This window comes from Nyctereutes procyonoides, unplaced genomic scaffold, assembly GCF_905146905.1.
Source record: "Nyctereutes procyonoides isolate TBG_1078 unplaced genomic scaffold, NYPRO_anot_genome, whole genome shotgun sequence".
NCBI lineage: Eukaryota > Metazoa > Chordata > Mammalia > Carnivora > Canidae > Nyctereutes > Nyctereutes procyonoides.
Genome location: NW_026575121.1, coordinates 50,851,864 through 50,874,962, shown reverse-complemented (window position 1 = coordinate 50,874,962; position 23,099 = coordinate 50,851,864). Strand labels below are relative to the sequence as shown.

General features: G+C 40.8%; 1 protein-coding gene across 1 annotated transcript in view; it reads left to right on the top strand.

The window, feature by feature from the left end:
- NALCN (sodium leak channel, non-selective) overlaps positions 1-23,099 on the top strand; it is a 318,102-nt gene that overhangs the window by 253,931 nt on the left and 41,072 nt on the right. The window contains exons 19-23 of the mRNA XM_055335586.1: positions 7,406-7,492; positions 16,074-16,175; positions 16,587-16,656; positions 19,427-19,518; positions 19,607-19,729. Coding sequence (XP_055191561.1) covers positions 7,406-7,492; positions 16,074-16,175; positions 16,587-16,656; positions 19,427-19,518; positions 19,607-19,729 — 474 coding nt within the window. The remainder of the gene's footprint in view (positions 1-7,405; positions 7,493-16,073; positions 16,176-16,586; positions 16,657-19,426; positions 19,519-19,606; positions 19,730-23,099) is intronic.

Genomic DNA, 23,099 nt, shown 5'->3' with positions numbered 1-23,099 from the left:
TTTGAAAGGGAGATTTTGAAAAGAACTTTAAGACAAGGAGGTACAGGGCGGCGGGGGGCGGGGGGGGATCCCTGAGTGGCTCAGCGGTTTAGCGCCCGCCTTCAGCCCAGGGCGTGATGCTGGAGTCCTGGGATGGAGTCCCACGTCAGGCTCCTTGCGTGGAGCCTGCTTCTCCCTCTGCCTGTGTCTCTGCCTCTCTCTCTCTCTCTCTCTCTCTCTCTCTCTCTCTCTCTCTGTCTCTCTCTCTCTGCGTCTATCATGAATAAATAAATAAAATATTTTTTAAAAAGACAAGGAGGTACAGATTATGTATCTTCGTGGATGGGTCTGCCTTGTTATGGAAGAATGGAAGTCCACCAGAGATTTGCTGTAGCGCTGTATCTCTCTTGATTTTCCTTAGTCTTTTATTTTCATAGTCCAAGTATTTACTGTCCTTAATTTCATCTAAGAGGTTCCTCCCCAGAGAGGCAGGCAAGAGCATTATGGGAAGGCATAGAAAGAAGATCTCAGCTGAACCATTTTAGCAAGTATGTCACAGGTGAGCATGTGTTTTGAATTGGGTGCAGATAGAGATAAGTCACATAAACTTGAAATCCAATGTGATATGAGGAAGATAATATGAAATATTAGTGTCTTAGAAATAACTTTTAAAAATAACAAACATTTGGGGGAAAGGATACAAAACAAATCTCTGATCTAATGTATCTAGAGACCTGGCTGTGTCAACAGGCAAATTATTTAAATCCTCAGTTTTCTAAGAATTTAAAGATTGGAAGAGGTGATCCTCAGGGTCCCCCCTAGTCTAACACAATCTACTGAACTTGGTGTCAGCATCTGGCTCTGTTCCTCTCTAACCTTAAGCAACTCCCTTACGTGCCTTTGCAGTGTAGACTGCCTAGATTGGTTGTCTGAGTAATCTGTTGATTAATCAGAGTGAAATTTAATACTTGTTACAGTGAGGGAGGCCACCACCTCAGCACTCTTACTAACATCTCAAAAAGGATAGATCAGGAGTGGATATTTATAACGTTTGGGGTTTAGGTTTAAGTGTTTTCAGTGACTGAGATTGAGCAGAATTCTTGATGTAAGAGTTTAGATCATTTCACAATATATGCAAACATCGAATCATTTTGTTGTATACCTGAAGCTAATAGTGTTACACGTCAATTATAGCTCAATTTTAAGGAGGGCACATGATGGGGTGAGCGCCGGGTGTTCAATGCAGCTGATGAATTATTGAAAACTACCTCTGAAACTCATGATGTAGTATATGCTGGCAAGTTGAATTTAAATAAATAAATAAATAGTTGAGGACTCAGGGATACATAAGTCATAAGCAGCTGTTATGGACAGGTAACCATTACTGTGCTGGGGGGGCAGCCCTGGGGGTGGGGGCACAGTAGAGGGGACACCCCTTTGCCTCCCTGTGCCCCCAGTGTTCTTTCCACCTGATTTGGCTCCACATTTCAATTGTCAGTTATTCCAAGGGAGTCTGCACATCTGTTTTTCACTTTCCTTCCTGATGCGGGGTGACTTTCTGTTGTCATCTTCACTCTAAGTATCTGTTCTCTTCTCTCTTGAATTTTTAACCATGTACGTGCATTGCCTTTAAAAATAAATTACAACTAATTTTTAGAAACAGCATTTAGGGGCACCTGGTTGGCTCAGTTGGTTAAGTGTCTGCCTTTAGTTCAGGTCATGATCCTAGGGTCCTGGGATCAAGTCCTGCATCCGGCTCCTGCTCAGAAAGGAGCCTGCTTCTCCCTCTGCCCTTCCCCCTGCTTGTGCACACTCTCGTTTTTCTCTCTGTCAAATAAATAAATAAAATCTTAAAAAAAAAAAAAAAACAGCATTTAAAAAAAAAGTGTTTAGGATTGATGGACTGCACTGGGCAGGGTCTTGGCCTGAGTCTTGATGAGAACCAATCATTTTTAGGTGATTGGTTTGACCAGTTGAATGACATATTATCTAGATATATATGTCTAGAGACATATTATCTATAGACAGTCCCTCAGTCTATAATTCAGATAAGTGGTTTTTCAGAAATTTCCTAAAGCTAATGATGAGATCACTTATTGGTTAAGAGCCTTAAATTCTTGGACAGGAATTTCCTGGAATGAATAGTAAAGTCATATTGATGGAGGGGCCTGAGTTCTTAGTACTAATTAAGTGGCAGGGCTGCCTGGGGTCTCAGTGCTCAGGGGATCCACATTTCCATTTGAAACAGGATCAACGTTATTCCAGAAAAGAGTATGCCATATACCTTTACTATGAACAGGAAATTCAAGCCGACAAAGGAAAAAGTCAGAAAGAAAGAGGCCTAGAGTCTGAGGTATTTGAATCACTGGAGTCACCAGTGACTTCTATACATAATCATCTTTAATTTGTTCATTTGTGTTCTTCTACATAGCACTTTTTAAAAAAATTAATCCGTGCTCTGCAAAACAGAAATGAACTTCTCCATCTATTTGGGAACTCTCTGATAGAAACAAAAGTGGGGCATTTCGACAGAACTTGAGAATACAGTCACATGCTTGCCTGTAAGGGATTCAGTTGGCACAAATGGGCATCTGTATTGTTTTCTTCAAGACTTATCTGGAGAGGACTGTAAGAAGGAGGATGTTCCACCACCTAAATTGTAAACTCCAGGGTTGCTATTAAATTCACTCTCATTTTGACATGGCCTGCACTGTTCAGCTCCACTAAAGAAAGCTTCCTTCAAAAGGCAGTGACCTTTTCACTACATCAGGAAGAATCAAAACAAATAGCAATGTGCTTTCAGCAGCCTCGCTGCCTCTACTGAGATTTCTCCCATTCAGAGCCCTGAAATTCAGCACGAATGCATTATTATTCCTACCAGGCTGAATGCATAGAGAAATGTCAAAATAAAATAATTAAACGTTTTACATTACTTTGGAAAATTCCATCCTTTGCCATCAGTACCTTGCAGGAAGGATCAGGAAGTATCTTAATAGCCTTTTTGAATGATTGGTCTAGGATGATATTTGCATTCTGATATTTGGATTGGATTCTGATATTTGGATCTATGATGAAATTTTCCTTGCCGCACACTCGTATTAATAATTTTTTAAAGTCTAAGGAATGGTCATTAGTTGACTGCCACTTACTACAAAGAATTAAATATAATTAATGATATGGGGGGGTTAGTTTTTCTCTGCAAGAATCATTTTTTATTGATTAGAAATACAATTTGGATACTACTTAAATATAAATAAAATCAGAATGTATTTCTTAAGATACAGATTCCTAAATAGCATTAGCTGGATTTTCTTCCTGAAAGGACTCATTTATCCAAGAAATACTTCTGTAGCATCTTCTATGTGCCAGGCATTTTCTGAGAATCTGAACACATAGATTATTCCCTCAAGGAGTAAATGTTTGCCCTGAGAACATGCTTATGACACAGTCAGGTGTGAATAATACCTTCAATAATACCTCTAGTTCTCTGAACACAACTGTGACAAGAAAATTCATACCGAGCATAGTCACGGTTCCCATACTGAGTGACTTTGATAATTAAAATAATTTACCTGAAATGTTTCATAAAACAAAGTGTTTTCTACCTTAAACTTATTTCCATTATGCCATGAAAATGCTTTTCCAACATGAAAATAGGAGTAGGAAAAGGGAGATGGGAAAAGAATGAATAATGAGTATAAATTCATAAATATGAAGACCCACATATGATGCTAAGGTCTTAATGCATATTATCTCAGCCAATCTGTACAACACACCTATGCAGGAAAAAATATTATTATTACCCCCATGGTATGTATGACAAAACTGGGTCTTGGACCAGGTGAGTACTTTTTCCCAAGATCACATACCATAGAAATGGTTTTGGGTATCAGACATCATCTACTACCTGATTTCCCAATTTGGCAGCCATATTTATGATCCCCAACAACTTATGCAACTAAGTTCTCCATCTACTGGAGGGTGACTGTGTGCTCAACACTGGACTCCTTTACCAGCTCTGTCTCACTAGGTCCTCTTAGCAATCCCTGATAGACAGTGATTATTAACTCTGTTTTTGAGATGAAGAAACTTAAGGTTCAGGAAGTTTAGATGAATTACCTAAAGTCACCCTGTCTAGTGAGTCAGGGAGCCAAGGAACCAGGAATCAAACCCTGGTCTGTGTAATTCCAAAACCTGTGTATTAACTATGACTCTATGCTTTCAAATTATAGAGGATCCCTCATTCTTATTGCTTCTCAGGGTACACATACAGATTATGCATCATACAAAGTTGCCAAGTCAAGGGGCAATTAGAAACTGAAATCTAGCCTGCACTTTCCCTGCTAAGACACACCTTCATTGCCAGGCAGTGTCCCTGGCATAGGACTACATCCCTCAAGAGGAAGGGGCATCCTTTTCCAATTTATGCGAAGGTGCTACTAGCATCCTTGCTCTCTGGGGCAGCTTAAATCTTTAGAACCATAACTCTCTCTGGTCTCTTCCTTCTCCCTCCAAGAGAAGGGAAGAGACCTCCAAGAGACAAGAAGAGAAGGAACACCCTCCATAAAATTTCCCATTGTAGAGGGGAGCCAGCCCTGAATTATCTTGGGGGTAATAGAAGTGTCTTCATGGAAGATCTTTTGCTGGACATTTGTCACAACTCAAACCCCAAACCGTGATGGAAAAGCCATTCAGGAAAGTTCATACCTGGACTGAAATTGTGTGGTCTTCTTGACACTGGCCTACAAAGGTCACCTCATTTCTGTTCAGGTCCAGACAGTCATATAGAGTATGTTGTGTCAGTTTAGGAGAAAGTCCTGGGAATGGAAACCCATGATCTTTGAAATACCTGAAGTGCATCTGTGATGTTTTCCATTCTGCTTGGATGGACCAGGAAAAATTGGTCATATCTCAGAATTAGGAGACCTAGCCAAACAGCTAGAGACCAGCATGTTGCAAGACCAAAGGGAGAGGTGTGGGCATGCTCACAGATGTTGGCAAAGGTGAGCCTGATTGACCAGGCAGGTGGAAGTGGTTGGAGCAGGAGTTAAATCAAGATCACTGGGGAGGAGGGGCTTGATCAGGTCCTTGATCAGGGCCCAAGGACCAGCTGGAAGAGAATCTGTACCTTCGATCAGTGGCACCGCCCGCAGAACAGCAATGGCTAGTGTGGCTGAGACAAGCATGGCACTGTCTTCTGTGTGGGTTGTAACCACCTACCTGGAACATGGTGTGCACCTCACTTCAGAGCCCTGTAACTTCTGGGTGGGTGAGGACTTAGCTAGGGGTGCTTTTCCATAGGCTATAGGCTACAGGAGTTTGTTTTTGCCCTGCGGCCTCTTCCAGGTCCCTTTTGTCCCAGCTCCACCTTCCCAAGGTGCAGGACAGGTGAACTGACACCTGAGCTCTTTCTAGAACATAAGCATCTAGGCCACACTCCTCTGGAAGACAGATGAGCCTGATTTTGCAGAGACTAAGGAGATCATGGAGTGTTCTAGAGGAAGGAATTCAAATTAAACCCCCATGATGCTAAGAGGCCACCTGCTCCTGTGCACATCATTAGCTATAGGACAAGGGAAATGCGAGGAAAGGACAAGCAGCTCCTTCATTCCTATTCTGTTCTCTTCTGTCTAGATCCAGAGCTTCCAGTTCTCTGAAGCAGGACCTATTAAATGGAAATCTAAGAGAGCTTAATAATGCACAGCATTAGCATCTTACCCGGGGTGCTCCTTCCCATTTGACAAGCTCTCCTTTTCAAATTCTTATTTCATCATTTAGCCTCACAATTCAGCAGCTTTGGAGAAGGTCATCTGAGTTCTCTGCAGCTCCATATTCTGGGCACGACTAGTAAGATGCACTCAGCCCCACCCAGAGGACCTGAGTGCCTTGCAGCCTCTCACAGACCTGCGGATTAGACTTGCCAACTGCTCAGCATTATGTGCTCCAGCTGCGGGAGGGGAGGGGCCCCGGAAAGACCCTGTGGATGAGAAGAAGCAGATACCCCTAAAGCTGGGTTTGGGTCAGTCTCCTGACATAGCAGCCATTTTTCATGACAAGCATTTGGCAAGAATAACCTGACGTCTTCAAAAAACAGAGTATCGGGTGTTAATATACTCAACATTAATAAAATAACTATTAACATCTGATTTATTAAAGATATTTGTTAACATGTATCATGTATTTATAGATGTTAATATATTGAATACTAATTATTAATATTGAGTATATTACCATCTAAACATTAAATATTGATCAAATATGTAATCAAATATTAGATATCATAAATATTTATCTGTGATTCTATTTAGGCTGCCTAGTTTTTGGTTTCTCTTATTCATAACATTTAAAAACTCTTATAGATTAATTGAAAGACATTTGCAGAAACAGACTAAGTAAATATATGGAAAGTAAGTGTATTCAGAGAGCAATAAGAATATCTGTGGGTGTAAGCATTTGTATAAAACGTAAAAGGTGAAAATTTCAAAGAGGCAAAATATAACTTAATTTAAGCAAAATAATATATTTTTTTTTGCTTTTTTAAAACCAAACTTTCTTTCCTTGAACTTTTCTTAAATTTTTTTATTGAGATGCAATTGACATATAGCATTATATTAATTTCAGGTATACAACATAATTCAAGGGAATTTGTGCATATTGTGAACTGATCATTAAACTTACACCTAGTTAACATCTGTCACCACACATAGTAAAATAATATATCTAAAGATGTTTTCCTAAGTATTTCCCAATTTGCGGTAATCAAAATGTTATATTACATTGAGATTGTAGATAATTTGTACATTATTACAAAGTGACTGTAATAGTGCTATGAATCAGGAGAGCTACTATTAATTTTGCCTAACAGATGCAGCAATATATTTGAACAGGATTTTTCTTTTACTATTTTATCGTTGGAGCATAAGGTAATAAGTAGTATAAGAAAATCCGTATCTGTATAAAAATTGGTTCATATGGTTTATGCAACATCTGCAAAATTTCACTTTTGTTATAATAAATAGTTCAAACTTTGCACTGTAATTTATGTTTTTCTGAGTCAGATGGAGCATTACTAAATTTTAAATCCCAAATGTGGTGTGCAGTTTCAGACATTCTATTTCCTGAATTATAATAGATGTACTAAAGGCAGAGATTTCCCATGAGCTGATTTCCTTTTTTATTTATCTTACCTACTTTGATATAATGCATTAAGGCTTCCTTTATGTTTCAATCTACAATGAGGCTCTGGTTGCCCGTGTATTTACATGTGTTTTTATGACAACATTTTGATGAATAGCGCAAGATTGAAAAGAATAAATCAGATGTCGCTTAATAGTAAAGAGCTATATCCATTTACTCAGGACTGGGTTGATTCACAAAGGAGTTGGGTATTCACTACGATAAAAATGCAGCTTTTTCCTCATCTCAGCAAGAGGCCATTACAGAGGAGCTCACCTATTAGCATCTGCTGTTGTCTCCCCTTTGGAGGACCTCATTGTCACTTTCCTGGAGTCAGGTAAGAGCCCTGCCTTCCCAGGAAATACTCATTACCCATTCTCTTACACCGTTCTACAGCCATAGTTTCATGTAATTACCACCGAAGGACTATTTTCCTGTTTTCTGTTGGTGTGATTACATTATATTAACCAACATTCAATAATACTTTGCAATGTGTAACCTTGTGGAGCTCAAGATTTGAGTAAAATTCCTCAAATTTAATGCTCTGCAAAGTCACATTGAAGTTCCTTTAGACGGTAATTATGTTTAATACCAGATGGTTTCATGCAATCTAACTTTTCTATAATGAATGAAAATAATTTGAAGACTCATAGGCCTCTCTTTCATTACAGAATGTACAGGCTTTTCCCACACCCTTGTTCTGGAACATTAAGAAAGAAGATATGGAGAGAGAGAAAGAAGAAAGAAACCGAGGACCCCCTGCTACTATTTCTATAAACAACTAGTGGTGTTTAAAGGCTAATAAAGCTCCAAAGATCTCTCTTATAACCATAATCTTTGGGCCAATTTTAAAATATTTTAGATGGATGAATGTCAAGAAAAATAGAGACAATTTCTTAAGACCTGATTCTCTTCCCTCAACCTCCATAAAAGATTTTATATATATATATATATATATATATATATATATATATATATATATATATACATGGCTGTCATATAAGGGGCAATTGAAATTCCACAGCACAAAGGCAATGCAGAGAGAAGGAGAAGAAAAAAAAAAGAATCAATCTTTCATATGTTTTTTTCAAAGGCTTGGCAAGAAACCAGGGGTAATATTTTTGCAACTGGGAATGTGTGTTTGCTGAAGAATATTCCCACATTTGAATCATCATCAGGGGTCCTAGTCTTGTTTTACTTTCAAAGGTAGAGAGGGCATAACATTAACCCCAACTGGGAAAAGGAAAGTGCCTCACTGTAATTCCCCTCCAGGGAGCAGGAATAAAGGGATTACATATGCCTGCATAATGGAGAATTTCCTCACTCAGACAAGACAAAAGACTTCATTATTTTTCACCAGACACTTGAAGCCTTGTGCCTCTCAGTTCAAGACAAGCAGGCAGAGCAATTTTCTCTACTAAACCACTAGGTGGAGTTTCTAAAAAACTGGCCTTCTAGTACTTGCCATTAAAAAGAGATATGGAAAAGACATTGTTAAAACCTTAATATCAGGACTCTCTGGTCTGGCCCCTAAGAAAAGCCAGACTGTGCCTGAAGTTCATAGTGTGTGTTTTCAATATTAGCAGCTTCACTTTTTCTCTAGGCAGCAAATAAATGAATGTTTTCGTCCTGCAAATGTATTCGTCTTCAGGTGAGATCAAAAAGCATCTAAATTCTAATAAAAAAAAATTTTCAAGTGGCAAAATATAACATTGAATATCCAAATACTCTTCCTTCTGACTAGGTCTGTCACTGAGTAACTTTCAGGAAATGTACACCTCACTTCTTATTGATATATTAGTAAAAGCCTCAAATTCCTTACTTACTATTTCAGTGCAGTAGTAGATTCCTATAAGGCACCATATATAAAGACCATGTTCCTTCCAAGTGACAGGTCAGATCCCCCATTTAAGAAATTTAAATGAATTCAGCTCTGCTTCATATCGACTTGCAGGTTTCCTTTAATAGCTTAACATAGTATATAGATAAAGATTTGTACATTTTCGGTTTGCAAGAAGCAATGTCTGATTTTTTATTACTGTCTCATCTCCTATAGGTGTGCAGCCCCCTTTTTGAGTGGCATAGCATAGTGTTCTAACTGGAGATAAAATTAAGATCAAATTCCCCTTTAAAAAACATATTTCAGGGGCACCTGGATGGCTCAGTGGTTGAGAGTCTGCCTTTGACTCAGGTCATGATCCCAGGATTCTAGGATCCAGTCCCACATCAGGCTCCCTGCAGGGAGCCTGCTTCTTCTCCCACTGCCTGTGTCTCTGCCTATCTCTGTGTCTCTCATGAATAAATAAATAAAATCTTTTAAAATATTTTAATTTTTAAAAAGCATATTTTGAACACATGCTATTTCTGCACTTCATAAGCCTTAAGTGATCAAAAGAGACATTAAAATATTTGATCTTATATTGGGCAGCCCCGGTGGTTCAGTGGCTTAGCACTGCCTTCAGCCCAGCATGTGATCCTGGAGTCCCAGGATCAAGTCCCACGTCGGGCTCCCTGCGTGGAGCCTGCTTCTCCCTCTGCCTGTGTCTCTGCCTCTCTCTCACTCTGTGTCTGTCATGAATAAATAAATAAAATATTTTTAAAACAATAAAATAAAAAATAAAATAAAATATTTGATCTTCACAAAATTTCAAGGTTTACTGGTTTCACAAAATTTATTGAGCACCTACTGTGTGCAAGGTGAAGTAATAATTGAGCAATGTGTAAGTCAAGCCCTGCTCTCCTGGAGCTCTTTGGAGAGAGGCACCTATAAGGAACCAAAAGACCAAGGAGAGTGACACGGTGGGAGTGCTGTCACCCTCTTTGGTCTTTAACCCTAATGGTGAAAGATGAGGTGGACCCTACAGGACTTTGATGCCGTGCTGAGCTTCTAGTCTTAATCTTTCTCTGAGGAGCAATAAGATGTTGAAGATTTTAAGACAGCAATGATAACGGTATTAGTTATCATCACTCTTAAATTGCCCGGTAACAAGTTACTCCAAAGCTTGGTGATTGAAACAATGCAGATTAATCTCACAGTCTCAGTCGGGGACCTGGGCGTGGCTTGGCTGGGTCTCTCACTGGGCTGCAGGCATTTTGACTTACTCAGGAGGAACCCCCTACCTAGATCACTCTCCTGTTCTTAATAAGATTTAGCTCCCCGTGAGCGGTTAGATTAATGCTTCCATTCCTTTCTCGCGCACTGTTAGCAGAAGTCCACCCTTGTCATTCCTTAAAGAGTGGATCTCTTCATTCCACAGAGAGTCCTCCACCCTCTGTAGAATGTTTTAATACCAACTGTGACATGGGACAACATGGCAGCTTGTTTCGGCGGAACCAGCAAGTGAGGAAGATGGAATGCATTTGTTTTGTGATCTATCCCATCCATTTATTTACCTTATATTTGTTAAGAGCACGTCATTAAGTCCTGCACACATTCTTGGGTTATGCCAAAGCATGAAAACCAGGAGGCAGGATCATTGGGGGCCATCTTAGAAACACCTGCACGGTAGCATTGCAGGAGTTCATTTCGGAGATCTCTTTGCTTGGGATAATAACGTACCACGTCTATTGAGAGTGGCTACATGGAGACAGGTTAAGAGATGGCAACTGTAGTCCATGGCATATATCGCTGTTGATCAGGTTCAGAACAGAGAAGACTTACCTTCCTACATGACCTTGTGTCACAGTTGCTCTTCTGTCTTCCACCCTCTGTAGAATGTCACCAACCATGATATGGGACAAGATAGAAAAGTAAATAATAGCAACTAAAATGTAAACGAAGTGTCAGTGTTTCCAAAGACTGGCACATTCATAATCATAGTTGATCTTCCCTACTCCCTATGAAGTTGGTGGAAAAGGTGCTATCGTTACCCATTTTACATATGGGACACAGAGGCTCAGGGAATGCTCGTCACCTGCCAGAGGTCCCACAACCAAGCGAAAGCTGAGGTTGGAATTGCATGATTCTAAACCTCGTGTGTTCTCAAACTGACTTCACCTTAGGCATCCAGTTGAAGGCAGAACTTTGTATCTGAGCTATGCTGCTGGATATGAAAGTACTAACCTAATGTGCTGTTTGAACTTTGAGACTAGCAAGTTCCAGATCCAGCCCCATACCTCCCTCAGCCTCCTATGTTGTCCGTCTCCCTCTTCCTCTCCACCTAGCACCTACTCCTCCTGGTCATTGCTCTACCTGGGAGTATGCCAGGAGCTGCACTTCCTGGGAACACAAGGATGAGCAGTTACATGGCGCCTAAAGAACTTGCCGTCTAATGAGGGGGGTGACCAATGATGACAAAATGCCATAAGCATTGAACAACTTTGGCTCCATGCTGTAGGAACATGGGGCATAAAACATTTGTCTGTGCTTTCACGTAGGTGAATATTCACTTCTCACTTTATATTACTTCTCCGAACCCATTTGTGTCAAAGTGTGTAATTCTGTTATACATGTTGGAAATACTAGTTCACAGTTCACAGTTTGGATTACAATATATACTTGTATATAATAAAATTATATTTCCTTTTAAAAATAATAAAGCAGGGGCAGCCTGGGTGGCTCAGTGGTTTAGCGCCACCTTTGGCCCAGGGCCTGATCCTGGAGACCTGGGATCGAGTCCCACATCGGACTCCCTGCATGGAGCCTGCTTCTCCCTCTGCCTGTGTCTCTGCCTCTCTCTCTGTGTCTCTCATGAATAAATAAATAAAATCCTTAAAAATAAATAAATAAGCAAGCAAGCAAGCAAACAGATGTTTACCATACTTTCATGTGAGCCTTGGCACATTGTATTAGAGAATACGTGACCTCTTCATGGAATCCAGTTGTGCCTGATTGAAGTGAATAATTTTCTACCAAGCCTGTTATTTTCCAAAGTAGCAAAATATTTTATGTTATCAAAGAATGTGACAATGGCTTCTGTATAAGGCTGTTTTATTTATGCAGAAACGTCCTAATGTGGCCTTCTTTCTATACCTGCTTCATGTCCAGGTATCCTCAGGGCAGAAGTATTTTGCAGCTTCCTTCCCTTGCTCCCTGCATCCCCCCTCCCACCCCAGATTTATGTCCTTCCATTGAGTTCCTGCCTTCATCCAAAGGAAACTCATAGTTCTTTTGTATAATGTAATTAGGTTTTTCCCATAGGTTTTTTTTTAAAAAATTTATTTATTTATTCATGAGAGACACAGAAAGAGAGGCAGAGACCTAGGCTGAGGGAGAAGCAGGCTCCTCATAGGAACCCCAATGTGGGACTCAATCCGAGGACCCCAGGATCATGCCCTGAGCCAAAGGCAGACGCTCAACCACCCAGGTATCCTGTCCATAGGTATCCTGCCCATAGGTTTTTTCAGACAGATTTATGTATCTGTAGAAAAGATGTCTCTCTTATACGATTACCTGTTGTTTTTGTGTGAAAACTATTATAGATAAATAGCTAGTTATTAACCATAATAGATACAGTGCCTAGAAGAGAATTTTGAGTTTTAATTTTAGTAAGATCCACCACTGTCCTCAGTAGGGGAAATAAAGCCTGCAGGAGCCTTCAAATGAACTGCCCTTCATGTGTCCCCCACCCACCCCAATCTCTGCAAATTGCCTTCACCCAAATGTTTATTTAGCAATTTTCTAGATGAATGTTGCCCCTAGTTTTCAGCTAAGAAACTCTAGCACATACCTAGAGAATTTCCTACTTCAAAAACCATTAGACACTCAAAGGAAAGAGTGAGATATCAGAGTATTTGGTCTAAGAAGAGACTCAGCAAGAGTTGAGCTGCTAAATGAAGATGGAGATAGTTGTTGACCATTGTTCTAGAACAGATATAAGAGCAGCACTGGGGTGTGGGGCTGGCATAGGGGCTCAGAGATATCACACCGAGCCTGAGGCACCAAAGGTGACCTCATGGCACTGAGGGAAGGGGCCACATCTGCCTGACTTCACTTTGCTCAGGTTATGTGGGTACCTTTGGAATTCCAGGGAAAGAGGTGGTGGGTAAGCAGCCTCTGCTCAGAGAACACAGGCTCTGGCAGGTCCCCTCAGTAAGGAGCTGAAGACCACCAAGGTGTATGCTTGGCTGGAGCAGAACTCTGAAGTCATTTGTTACATGATTTAACTTTTTCTCATCATTCTCTGATTTGAAATTTTACTAACACTGTTATATCCACAGGAGAAAGTGATAGGAAAAGGAAATGAAAGCCAGTGCTTTTGGGATGCCTAGGTGGCTCAGTGGTTGAGTGACTGCCTTTGGCTCAGGTCTTGATCCCAGGGTCCTGGGGTCGAGTCCTGCATCAGGCTCCCACCGGAGTCTGCTTCTCCCTCTGCCGATGTCTCTGCCTCTCTCTGTGTGCCTCGTGAATAAATAAATAATCTTTTAAAAAAATAAAGCCAGTGGCTTTATATATTATGCACATAGGAGTGGCCATCTCAGTCTGATTAAACACGTTTTCTGATTGCAGGGTAGAGCTAAAAACCCTATCACCCTGACCTTCTCATACAGAGAACAAAGATTCATATGTCCCATGTATAGCTGAAACTCCAGCTCCTTTTACTGTTATGTTCTGAATTTTCTAGACCCCAATGGGAAAGTAAGGGCTGATCTTGAGCCAAAGAGGAAAAAGGGTTGCATTCTCACCATGCTTCAGCCATGTTGATGGTGGAGGTGATTAGAAGAGATGCCACAGGGTGTGGAGTCTTACCAATACTGGATCTGCCTCCACCCACCTTGGAGACCTTCCCTGTTCAGCCAGAGGAGGGAGTCTCAACAGGACCCACAGAGCCACCCCAGTGGGTGGGGGTGTGTTAAAATGACTTGGCTGCTGGGACATCCATGAGGTTCTGCAATCCATAGATGCAGTCCTGACTCTTCCCCAGCAAGAATGGCGGGGCATGCTCAGCCTGAGCTCTCAGGCAACTTCCAACAGACCTTTATCACAGGCAGCTCAAAGTCAGTGATATTCTTTCATTTCAAACAGAGCAGGGACAGCCAGTTCAAAAAGATGTACTGTAATTGAGTTGTATGTGTTTTGTATGTAAGGCCTAGGGGCTCAACTACTTTGGGGGGAGTCTTGTGACAAAAAATAAAGGTTACTAAGAGAGTGGCCAAAGGTTAAGCCTTGACGTTTACACAAATGGCAGAGATCTCTGCATCTGTGCCAGGATAACACTGTTCTCCAAATAGGTGTTCTCCAAGGATGCCTGGTTGGCTCAGTGATTAAGCATCTGCCTTTGGCTCAAGTCATGAGCCTGGGGTCCTGAGGTCAAGTCCTGCATAAAGCTCCCCATGGGGTGCCTGCTTCTCCCTCTGCCTATGTCTCTGCCTCTCGGTGTCTCTCTCATGAATAAACCAATAAAATCTTAAACACACAGACACACACAAATAGATGTTCTCTGGATGCTTCGTGATTTGCAGTCCTTGGTCTAAAGAACAATTCTTAGTATACATACATCGTACATGATCGTGCTAAACCTCTGTGAACTCAGCCTAACTTATAAATGTGTCTTCCTGTGGGATGCCATTCTAGTCCTGGAAATAAGCACATTCTCTGTCTTTCATGGCATGAATCCTTGGTGTTTCATAAAATTTTGACTTTGGATTTCATCTCGAAATGGTCCATGGTGCTTATTAAACTAAGAAGAGTGATTTGGGGAACGAGGGATTGCTTCCTGTAATACATTTACATTCACTGAATTTGCATGATTTATATAGGTACCGTAATTATCTTCATTGGCATCAAAAGCATTTTTAACTACTTGAATATACAGGTGATATCATAAGAGCTGCTTCAAAGTATGCTAAATAGATGTGGATCTCTTTTTTAAGATCTTAACTCCAAGACGGACAGTGATAATCTAATTCAAAGCCAGTCTAGAGATGTGTTTTAGGAAACATAAGTATGAAAGATCTATCTAAGGCAATGACAGAAGTCATGTGTTCTGAACAAATCTTGATTCATTAAACAAATACAACATCATAGGATTTGCATATTGTAAAATCATTGCATTTTAAGTCTGTGAGTTTACCTTGAGATCAAGGTCTTGTCCTCACTTTACCAATAAGAAAACTGAGCCCAAAGGCCCCTCACCTAGTCTGTGGCAGTGTCGCCTGTGGAACACAGATCTCTGGGCCTCTGTATTATTTTCTTTCCACTTGACTACTACATCAAGGGAATTGCTGTCATTTCCAGTTGGAGAGAGCTTTCTGGAAGAGGAGTTTTGTTTTCTCTTCCAATCATTCACACCCCAGGTGTTGAGTCACCCAATTATCTTCCCTCATTAGCAAATCTGAAACTATAGCAGCCCACATATGGTTTCAAGTGGGCATATTTTAAAAAGTCTTCAGAGTTTTGTGGTTGCAAAGAAAGTGGTAACTGGTTACCTGTAATCCACAGGCTTTGGACTGAGGTTCCTCTAGTTATTAATCTCAGCTTTAATTACTTCTCTTTACACGTCACTTTTGCTTCTAGTTTTATGTTCTCCTATTTGCCTGGAGTTCCGCAAAATCTCTTTGGAACATATACTCTATCATCCCAGAGGCCTGGGTAGACAAATCCTTCCCCAAAGGGCTGTTCTTAGAAACCTCCTCGTCTAAATTCAAAACGAACATCATACTTACCTAGGGTTAGGCTAGCCCTACTTCTTGCAGAATCCTGATGGGAGCTCTCTCCTTGGGTGGGGGCAAGCAAGTCGTGGCAGGCAGGAGCTTTCCGTTTATTTTCCAGCACCGCCCGTAGCTGTGACAGTTCTGCTTTGTAAGTGTTCTTGACACAGAGCCTCAAGCCCATTTTCCTTTATGGTTATGTGTCATTTGCTGTGTTTTGCCCTATCATTGCTGTTTCCTTAAAAATAATAAGAATAATGAGCAGTTGTGTATTATTCATCCCAAGTGTACCGATCAGGCATTTATCTCGGGCTCCTTTTTTTTCCTAGAGCTTGCACTCGACAGCGCATGCTGAGCGGATCATTTGAGGGGCAGCCAGCAAAGGAAAGGTCAATTCTCAGTGTGCAGCATCATATCCGCCAGGAGCGCAGGTAAATACACCAGGAGACAAAGCTGCAGAGAAACCAAGGAAAGGAGTTTTACAGAAAATGCTCTCTGCGCACAGCCCCAGTTAGCAGACAGGGGTGTGTGAGGAACTTTGTTCTATTTGCTGATGGCAACGATAACAAAACTCACAATCAGAGTCAAAGATTCAAAAATTCTTTCAAAAACTTTTTCCTTGGTGATGACCAAATTGTTTTAAAATCAGAAAGAAAAATTCTGAAATTTGTTAGATGAGAACAAAGACATTTGAATACATGAAAGCTTTCACTATGAAAAGAAATAATAAGCATTTGAGACGGCATGAGAAAAGTTACTTTATTTTGGACTTATAATGGTCATTTCTTAAAAGTTAAGATTTGGTCTTGGATGTAATGAGCAGTTGGTTGTGGTTGTTTTAGGTCACTAAGACATGGATCCAACAGCCAGAGGATCAGCAGGGGCAAATCTCTTGAAACCCTGACTCAAGACGTAAGTTCTAAGCAATGCTTTGGATTTGGGAAACATTCTGAAAATGCATTTATATAGCTGCTTAGACTATTCTAGAGCATGGGTCCTTTTGTAACATTGTCCTGTCTCCATAAGACTTTATACCAGAGGGAATCAGGAAACTCTGGTAGCAAATTAGATGGCCAGTACAGAAGAGTGATCATTAACCTTTCAAAAATCCAGATATTCCACAAAACACATGTCTTCATTAAGATAGCAACACAAAAGTGATATGTCATTTGCCTTTGACTGATGTTCAAGATATTTAAAGCATTTTATAGAATTGATTTGTATCATTAACTTTAAGCTTTTATTAATTTCCAAATATTCTAGAATCTTGATCCAGTAGATCTAGATAACTTTAAGGCTTTACATACTAGGAAATAAAATCCTATTTCTAGAAGAATTTTTACATCAAAGACTGCATAGTATTTCCCAAGAATTTCTTTGCTTTTAGACTCCAGGTCATTCATTGATTTATTAACTGACTCAAAAAATATTTACCAAGTGTTTATTATGTTCCAGGCCCTGTTCTAAGTGATGAGGAGCAGTGGGGAAACAAGACAAAAACTCTGCCTTCCAGGAACGTAGATGTTAGTAAAAGAGATCAAAGACTAAGCAAGGAAACAAATATATAATCATTTCTGGAAGTGTTTTTTTTACTTATTCTCCGTCATGTGTCCATTGCTGTGACAGTTTTGCTCTGCATTATAAAGAAAACAAAAAATATTAAGAAATCAAAGATGTAGATTTGGAGGCAGGAAGTGTTTGAGAAGATAGTGTTCACACATTTGTATTAGACCATAGACTCAAACGAAGAGAAGAAACAAGCCACCTGAGAACCCAGGGAAACCCATGGAGGCAGAAGTCTAGCCTCTGAGTTAGACTCACCAGCAGCTGTGTCATGCTGAGGTATCTAAGAGACTTACAAAGTGCATATTAAATAATTAACCTTAGTGACACCCTCATTAAAATAGAGGTCTTCAGTTAAGTCTGGCTAAATTCATTAAGAAAAGAGTCTCGAATGTTCAGAGCCAAGGATGGCGTTTGAGAAATGAGGTCTAGCAAAAGAAAAGTAGCAAGCCTTAGGGTTTTGGGGTTTTTGTTTGTCTTTTTCACTACTTTTTCCTCGTATTTCTTAAGAGTTTCTGGAGTTGCCAGAATAATCCAACTGCTTTCAGTCTGTAGAAACTGCTATCTTAGAGTAAACTATCCTAAGTGTTCCAGGCACAACTGACAACAGAAGAAGTTGGTGATGAGAACACCTGATACCATCATTACCCATTTTACTGGGTTCTCATTGGTGCACACATCTGTTAGTGCCATGATTTTTAAGCCAGAGGTCTGTCTGATATGATCTACCACATGGTCTACGTGGAATTGTGATCAGTACATATGGCCTAAGTACGTATAATCTGGGGGCCAGGCATGTTGTGTGGAGAAAATTTCTAGAAGCAAATTCAGAGAGGCAACACTAGTTCAAAGCACTTTCCTTCAGTGTGATTGACTAGGAACACATAGCCTACTTAAGAACCAAATTAGAACATGGCTTTGAAAATATGTGTTTAAATATACACAACAAAAGGCCTTACCTGAATAGTCTCAATTCCAGAGGCTTAGTTCTTCTTCAAAGACTTTTTTTTTTTTAATTATTTGACACACACACACACACAGAGAGAGAGAGAGAGAGAGAGCACAGTCAACAGGAGAAGCAGGCAGAGGAAGAGGGAGAAGCAGGCTCCCCGCCAAGCAGGGAGCCCAATGCAGGGCTCAATTCCAGGACCGGGGATCATGACCTGAGCCAAAGGCATACATTTAACTAACTGAGCCACCCAGGCTCCCCCAAAGATTTTTTTACTCTATTTATTACACAGACATATAATAAATGTGTGATTGAGGTGTGCTATCTTCTCCATAGCAAAAGGTGATGAGGCTCTGCTAATTTCCTAAGAAATCACTCCTGATGTCTTTTTCTCCATAACAGAAGCAATTTAAAATAGAGAGTTTCATCTGTCTCACTCCAATGACAGAAGATATAGATAATGAAATCAAAAGAATCCTTGATAATATCTATCAGGTTATTTGAGCAACAGCTGTCCGTGTCCCACGGAGTGAAAACCAGAGTCAGAGTCGTGCATCATCAGGTCCCTCCCATGCCTCTGGCCTCCATGTCTACTGGTGCTTGCCCTCTTGACTCCACCCACAGGGCATCTTGGCTGTTCCAGGTGCACGCAGCTGTTCCCTGCACATGAGGACCTCCCTTCCTCTGGAAAAGCACATTTCTGCAGATAACCTAGCGGCCTGCAGATCCTTCTCATCTTTGCTCAAATAACAGCTTCTTATTGAGGCCTGCTGTGACCAGTCTGTTCAAAGTTGGAGCCTTCTAGCACTCTCTATCCATTTTGTTGATAACACAGCACTGAATATCTTCTAACAGCATCCCATATTATGATTGAATTTTTATCTGTCTCTCCTGACTAGGATGTCAGCCCCACAAGAGCGGGATTTCATCCTCTATTTTTGCTTTTTTGCCATATCCCCAGCACTGCAAAAGTGCCTGGCACATAATAGGTCCTCAACAAATATTTTTTTTTTTTGAAAAAAGAAATACCCTGTACAAGGAAAAAAAATGCCCTTGCTAAGATGAATGTGGCCATTTAAAATATATGTTAAAATAAAGATATTAACTTCAGTTTTTTTTAAATGATCTTTCTGGGCCTTCAAAAAAGTCTTCCTTTTATTGTATTTCTAGCACTCCAATACAGTGAGATATAGAAATGCACAGAGAGAAGACAGTGAAATCAAGATGATCCAGGAAAAAAAGGAGCAAGCAGAAATGAAAAGGTACAGAGTGCTATAGTTGTTTCTGGGCCCTCGTGCTGGAATGACAGCCTTTCCCTCAGCATTACTGTACATAAATTTCCACTTCCAGGAAAGTGCAGGAAGAGGAGCTGAGAGAGAATCACCCATACTTCGACAAGCCACTGTTCATAGTTGGACGGGAGCACAGGTTCAGAAACTTCTGCCGGGTGGTGGTCCGGGCACGCTTCAATGCGTAAGTACACTCCATTTCAGCCAGGTGTTTGGCCTGAGTCATACAAACAGCAGGAGAGGTTGTCATAGGGGGGAGAAGGAGCATGTAATCCTAATGGGGTCACAAAATAAACCGTGGGCTAATTAATCATGCTGCTCCTCTTTGCCGAGTGGCCGACCAGGTGGAAAACAAACAAAGGTTGCAAGTCGTTAACATTTATATAAAACTCACGTTTATGAACCACTGAACAGCCACCTTTATGTGCTCATTTTAACAGTCACCAAATACATTTCTGTCAGTGTTACTAACTCCACGTTTTGTTTTGGAAATACTGAACCAAGCATAGACTGAATGACATAGGAAGATCATTGCCTACATCTTCTTGAGTTTCTTTGTGGCTAAAATACCCTAATTGGTTTATTCTAGAATAAATAAGAGGCAGGCAGTCTGGTCGACCAGGAGGACGCAGCATTTGTGATGACCCAAGTCAATTTTAGAAGGCAACCAGTGGATAAAATGGAGTTTTTGTGCTGCATAACTTTAGTAAACATCCTGAAGACCTTAAGCGTCCTGGAGAAAGTGTGAAAGCTTTCCATCTAAATTGGATCTTCCTCGATGCTGTTATTAGTAGCATATGATCATCGCTATCTGTTTTGGGCTGAACTATGTGTGTCCCCCACCCCCCCCCCCCGCCCCCAAAAAATCATATGTTGAAGCCTTAACCCCTAGTACCTCAGAATGTGACTTTATTTGGAAATATCCTCTTTCAAGAGTTAATTAAATTAAGATGAGGTGATTGAGGTGTGCCCTAATCCACTACTGTCCTTAGGACTACTGTCCTAAGAAGAGGAGGACATGTGGACACAGACACCTATAGAGGGCAGACAGTGTGAAGACATAGGGAGAAGACGGCCATCTACAAACCAAGGAGGGAGATCTAGAATAGATCCTTCCTTCACAGCCCCCAGAAGGGACCAACCCTGCCCACACCTTCATCTCGCACTTCTCCCTCCAGGACTCAGAGAAAATGTTTCTGTTGTTTAAGCTACTTGGTCTATGCTACTTTGTTACAATAGCGTGGTAATATTCAGGGTTGGAGGACACCTGGCAAACTATTTGGTGTCATTTGTATGTCCTCCCCCTCTGCTCCCAACCCCCAACAGAGGAGAACATTTAAATTAGCAGAGGTTAAGGGCCTGGCTCTGCTCAGAGACTCCAACTAGTGCATGGCTCTCTCTGACTGGCAGTCTAGTGTTCTCTCAGCCGTTCTGGAAAGACCCTCCCAATTTAAGGCACCTGAGTCCTAATGATTAAAAACCTCCCTGAGTTTTCATAAAGTAAAAGAAAGAAGCAGGTAGTTTAGAGTTTATATGATCAATTCCCCAAGTGAGTATTTCATCTGGATTTATCCTGTTGGCTGCCTCCATGCTAACATCTAATTGCTAATTCTCCACCTCATTTAGTGTGGACTTAGCCTCCTTTTGTCAGCTCTGCAGCTGATGTGGATGGAGGAAGACTTTACTGTAATTGGGAACACACACACATCCAGACCATCAGGGGCTTCACTGAAGCTTGGGCACTGGCTTCCTGAAAGCAAAACTTACAATGTGAGCAGGGGGACAAGAAATTCTATATAAATCACTCAAGATCATGGTTCAACACAGGGGAAAGAGCTCCATCTAATTTCTGGAAATTTAACTGAATAATCATGAGGGAAATTCTTTTTTTTAATAAATTTATTTTTTATTGGTGTTCAATTTACCAACATACAGAATAACACCCAGTGCTCATCCCGTCAAGTGCCCACCTCAATGCCCGTCACTCATTCACCCCCACCCCCCGCCCTCCTCCCCTTCCACCACCCCTAGTTCGTTTCCCAGAGTTAGGAGTCTTCATGTTCTGTCTCCCTTTCTGACATTTCCCACACATTTCTTCTCCCTTCCCTTATATTCCCTTTAACTACTATTTATATTCCCCAAATGAATGAGAACATACAATGTTTGTCTTTCTCCGACTGACTTACTTCACTCAGCATAACACCCTCCAGTTCCATCCACGTTGAAGCAAATGGTGGGTATTTGTCGTTTCTAATGGCTGAGTAACATTCCATTGTATACATAAACCACATCTTCTTTATCCATTCATCTGTCGATGGACACCGAGGCTCCTTCCACAGTTTGGCTATTGTGGACATTGCTGCTATAAACATCGGGGTGCAGGTGTCCCGGCGTTTCATTGCATCTGAATCTTTGGGGCAAATCCCCAGCAGTGCAATTGCTGGGTAGTAGGGAAGGTCTATTTTTAACTCTTTGAGGAACCTCCACACAGTTTTCCAGAGTGGCTGCTCCAGTTCACATTCCCACCAACAGTGTAAGAGGGTTCCCTTTTCTCCGCATCCTCTCCAACATTTGTGGTTTCCTGCCTTGTTAATTTTCCCCATTCTCACTGGTGTGAGGTGGTATCTCATTGTGGTTTTGATTTGTATTTCCCTGATGGCCAGTGATGCGGAGCATTTTCTCATGTGCTTGTTGGCCATGTCTATGTCTTCCTCTGTGAGATTTCTCTTCATGTTTTTTTGCCCATTTCATGATTGGATTGTTTGTTTCTTTGGTGTTGAGTTTAATAAGTTCTTTATAGATCTTGGAAACTAGCCCTTTATCTGATACGTCATTTGCAAATACCTTCTCCCATTCTGTAGGTTGTCTTTTAGTTTTGTTGACTGTATCCTTTGCTGTGCAAAAGCTTCTTATCTTGATGAAATCCCAATAGTTCATTTTTGCTTTTGTTTCTTTTGTCTTCGTGGATGTACCTTTCAAGAAGTTACTGTGGCTGAGTTCAAAAAGGGTGTTGCCTGTGTTCTCCTCTAGGATTTTGATGGAATCCTGTCTCACATTTATATCTTTCATCCATTTTGAGTTTATCTTTGTGTATGGTGCAAGAGAGTGGTCTAGTTTCATTCTTCTGCATGTGGATGTCCAATTTTCCCAGCACCATTTATTGAAGAGACTGTCTTTCTTCCAGTGGATAGTCTTTCCTCCTTTATCGAATATTACTTGACCATAAAGTTCAGGGTCCACTTCTGGATTCTCTATTCTGTTCCATTGATCTATGTGTCTGGTTTTGTGCCAGTACCACACTGTCTTGATGACCACAGCTTTGTAGTACAACCTGAAATCTGGCATTGTGATGCCCCCAGCTATGGTTTTCTTTTTTAAAATTCCCCTGGCTATTCGGGGTCTTTTCTGAGGGAAATTCTTGAACTGCTAGGACAGGGTCTTTAACTGAGTGTTTTTAAATGGAAGTCTGAATTTTGTCACATGCATGTCAAAAATTGTTAAATGGAGTCATGAATTCTAAAATCAAGGATTTTGAGAAATTTTAAACTTTACTT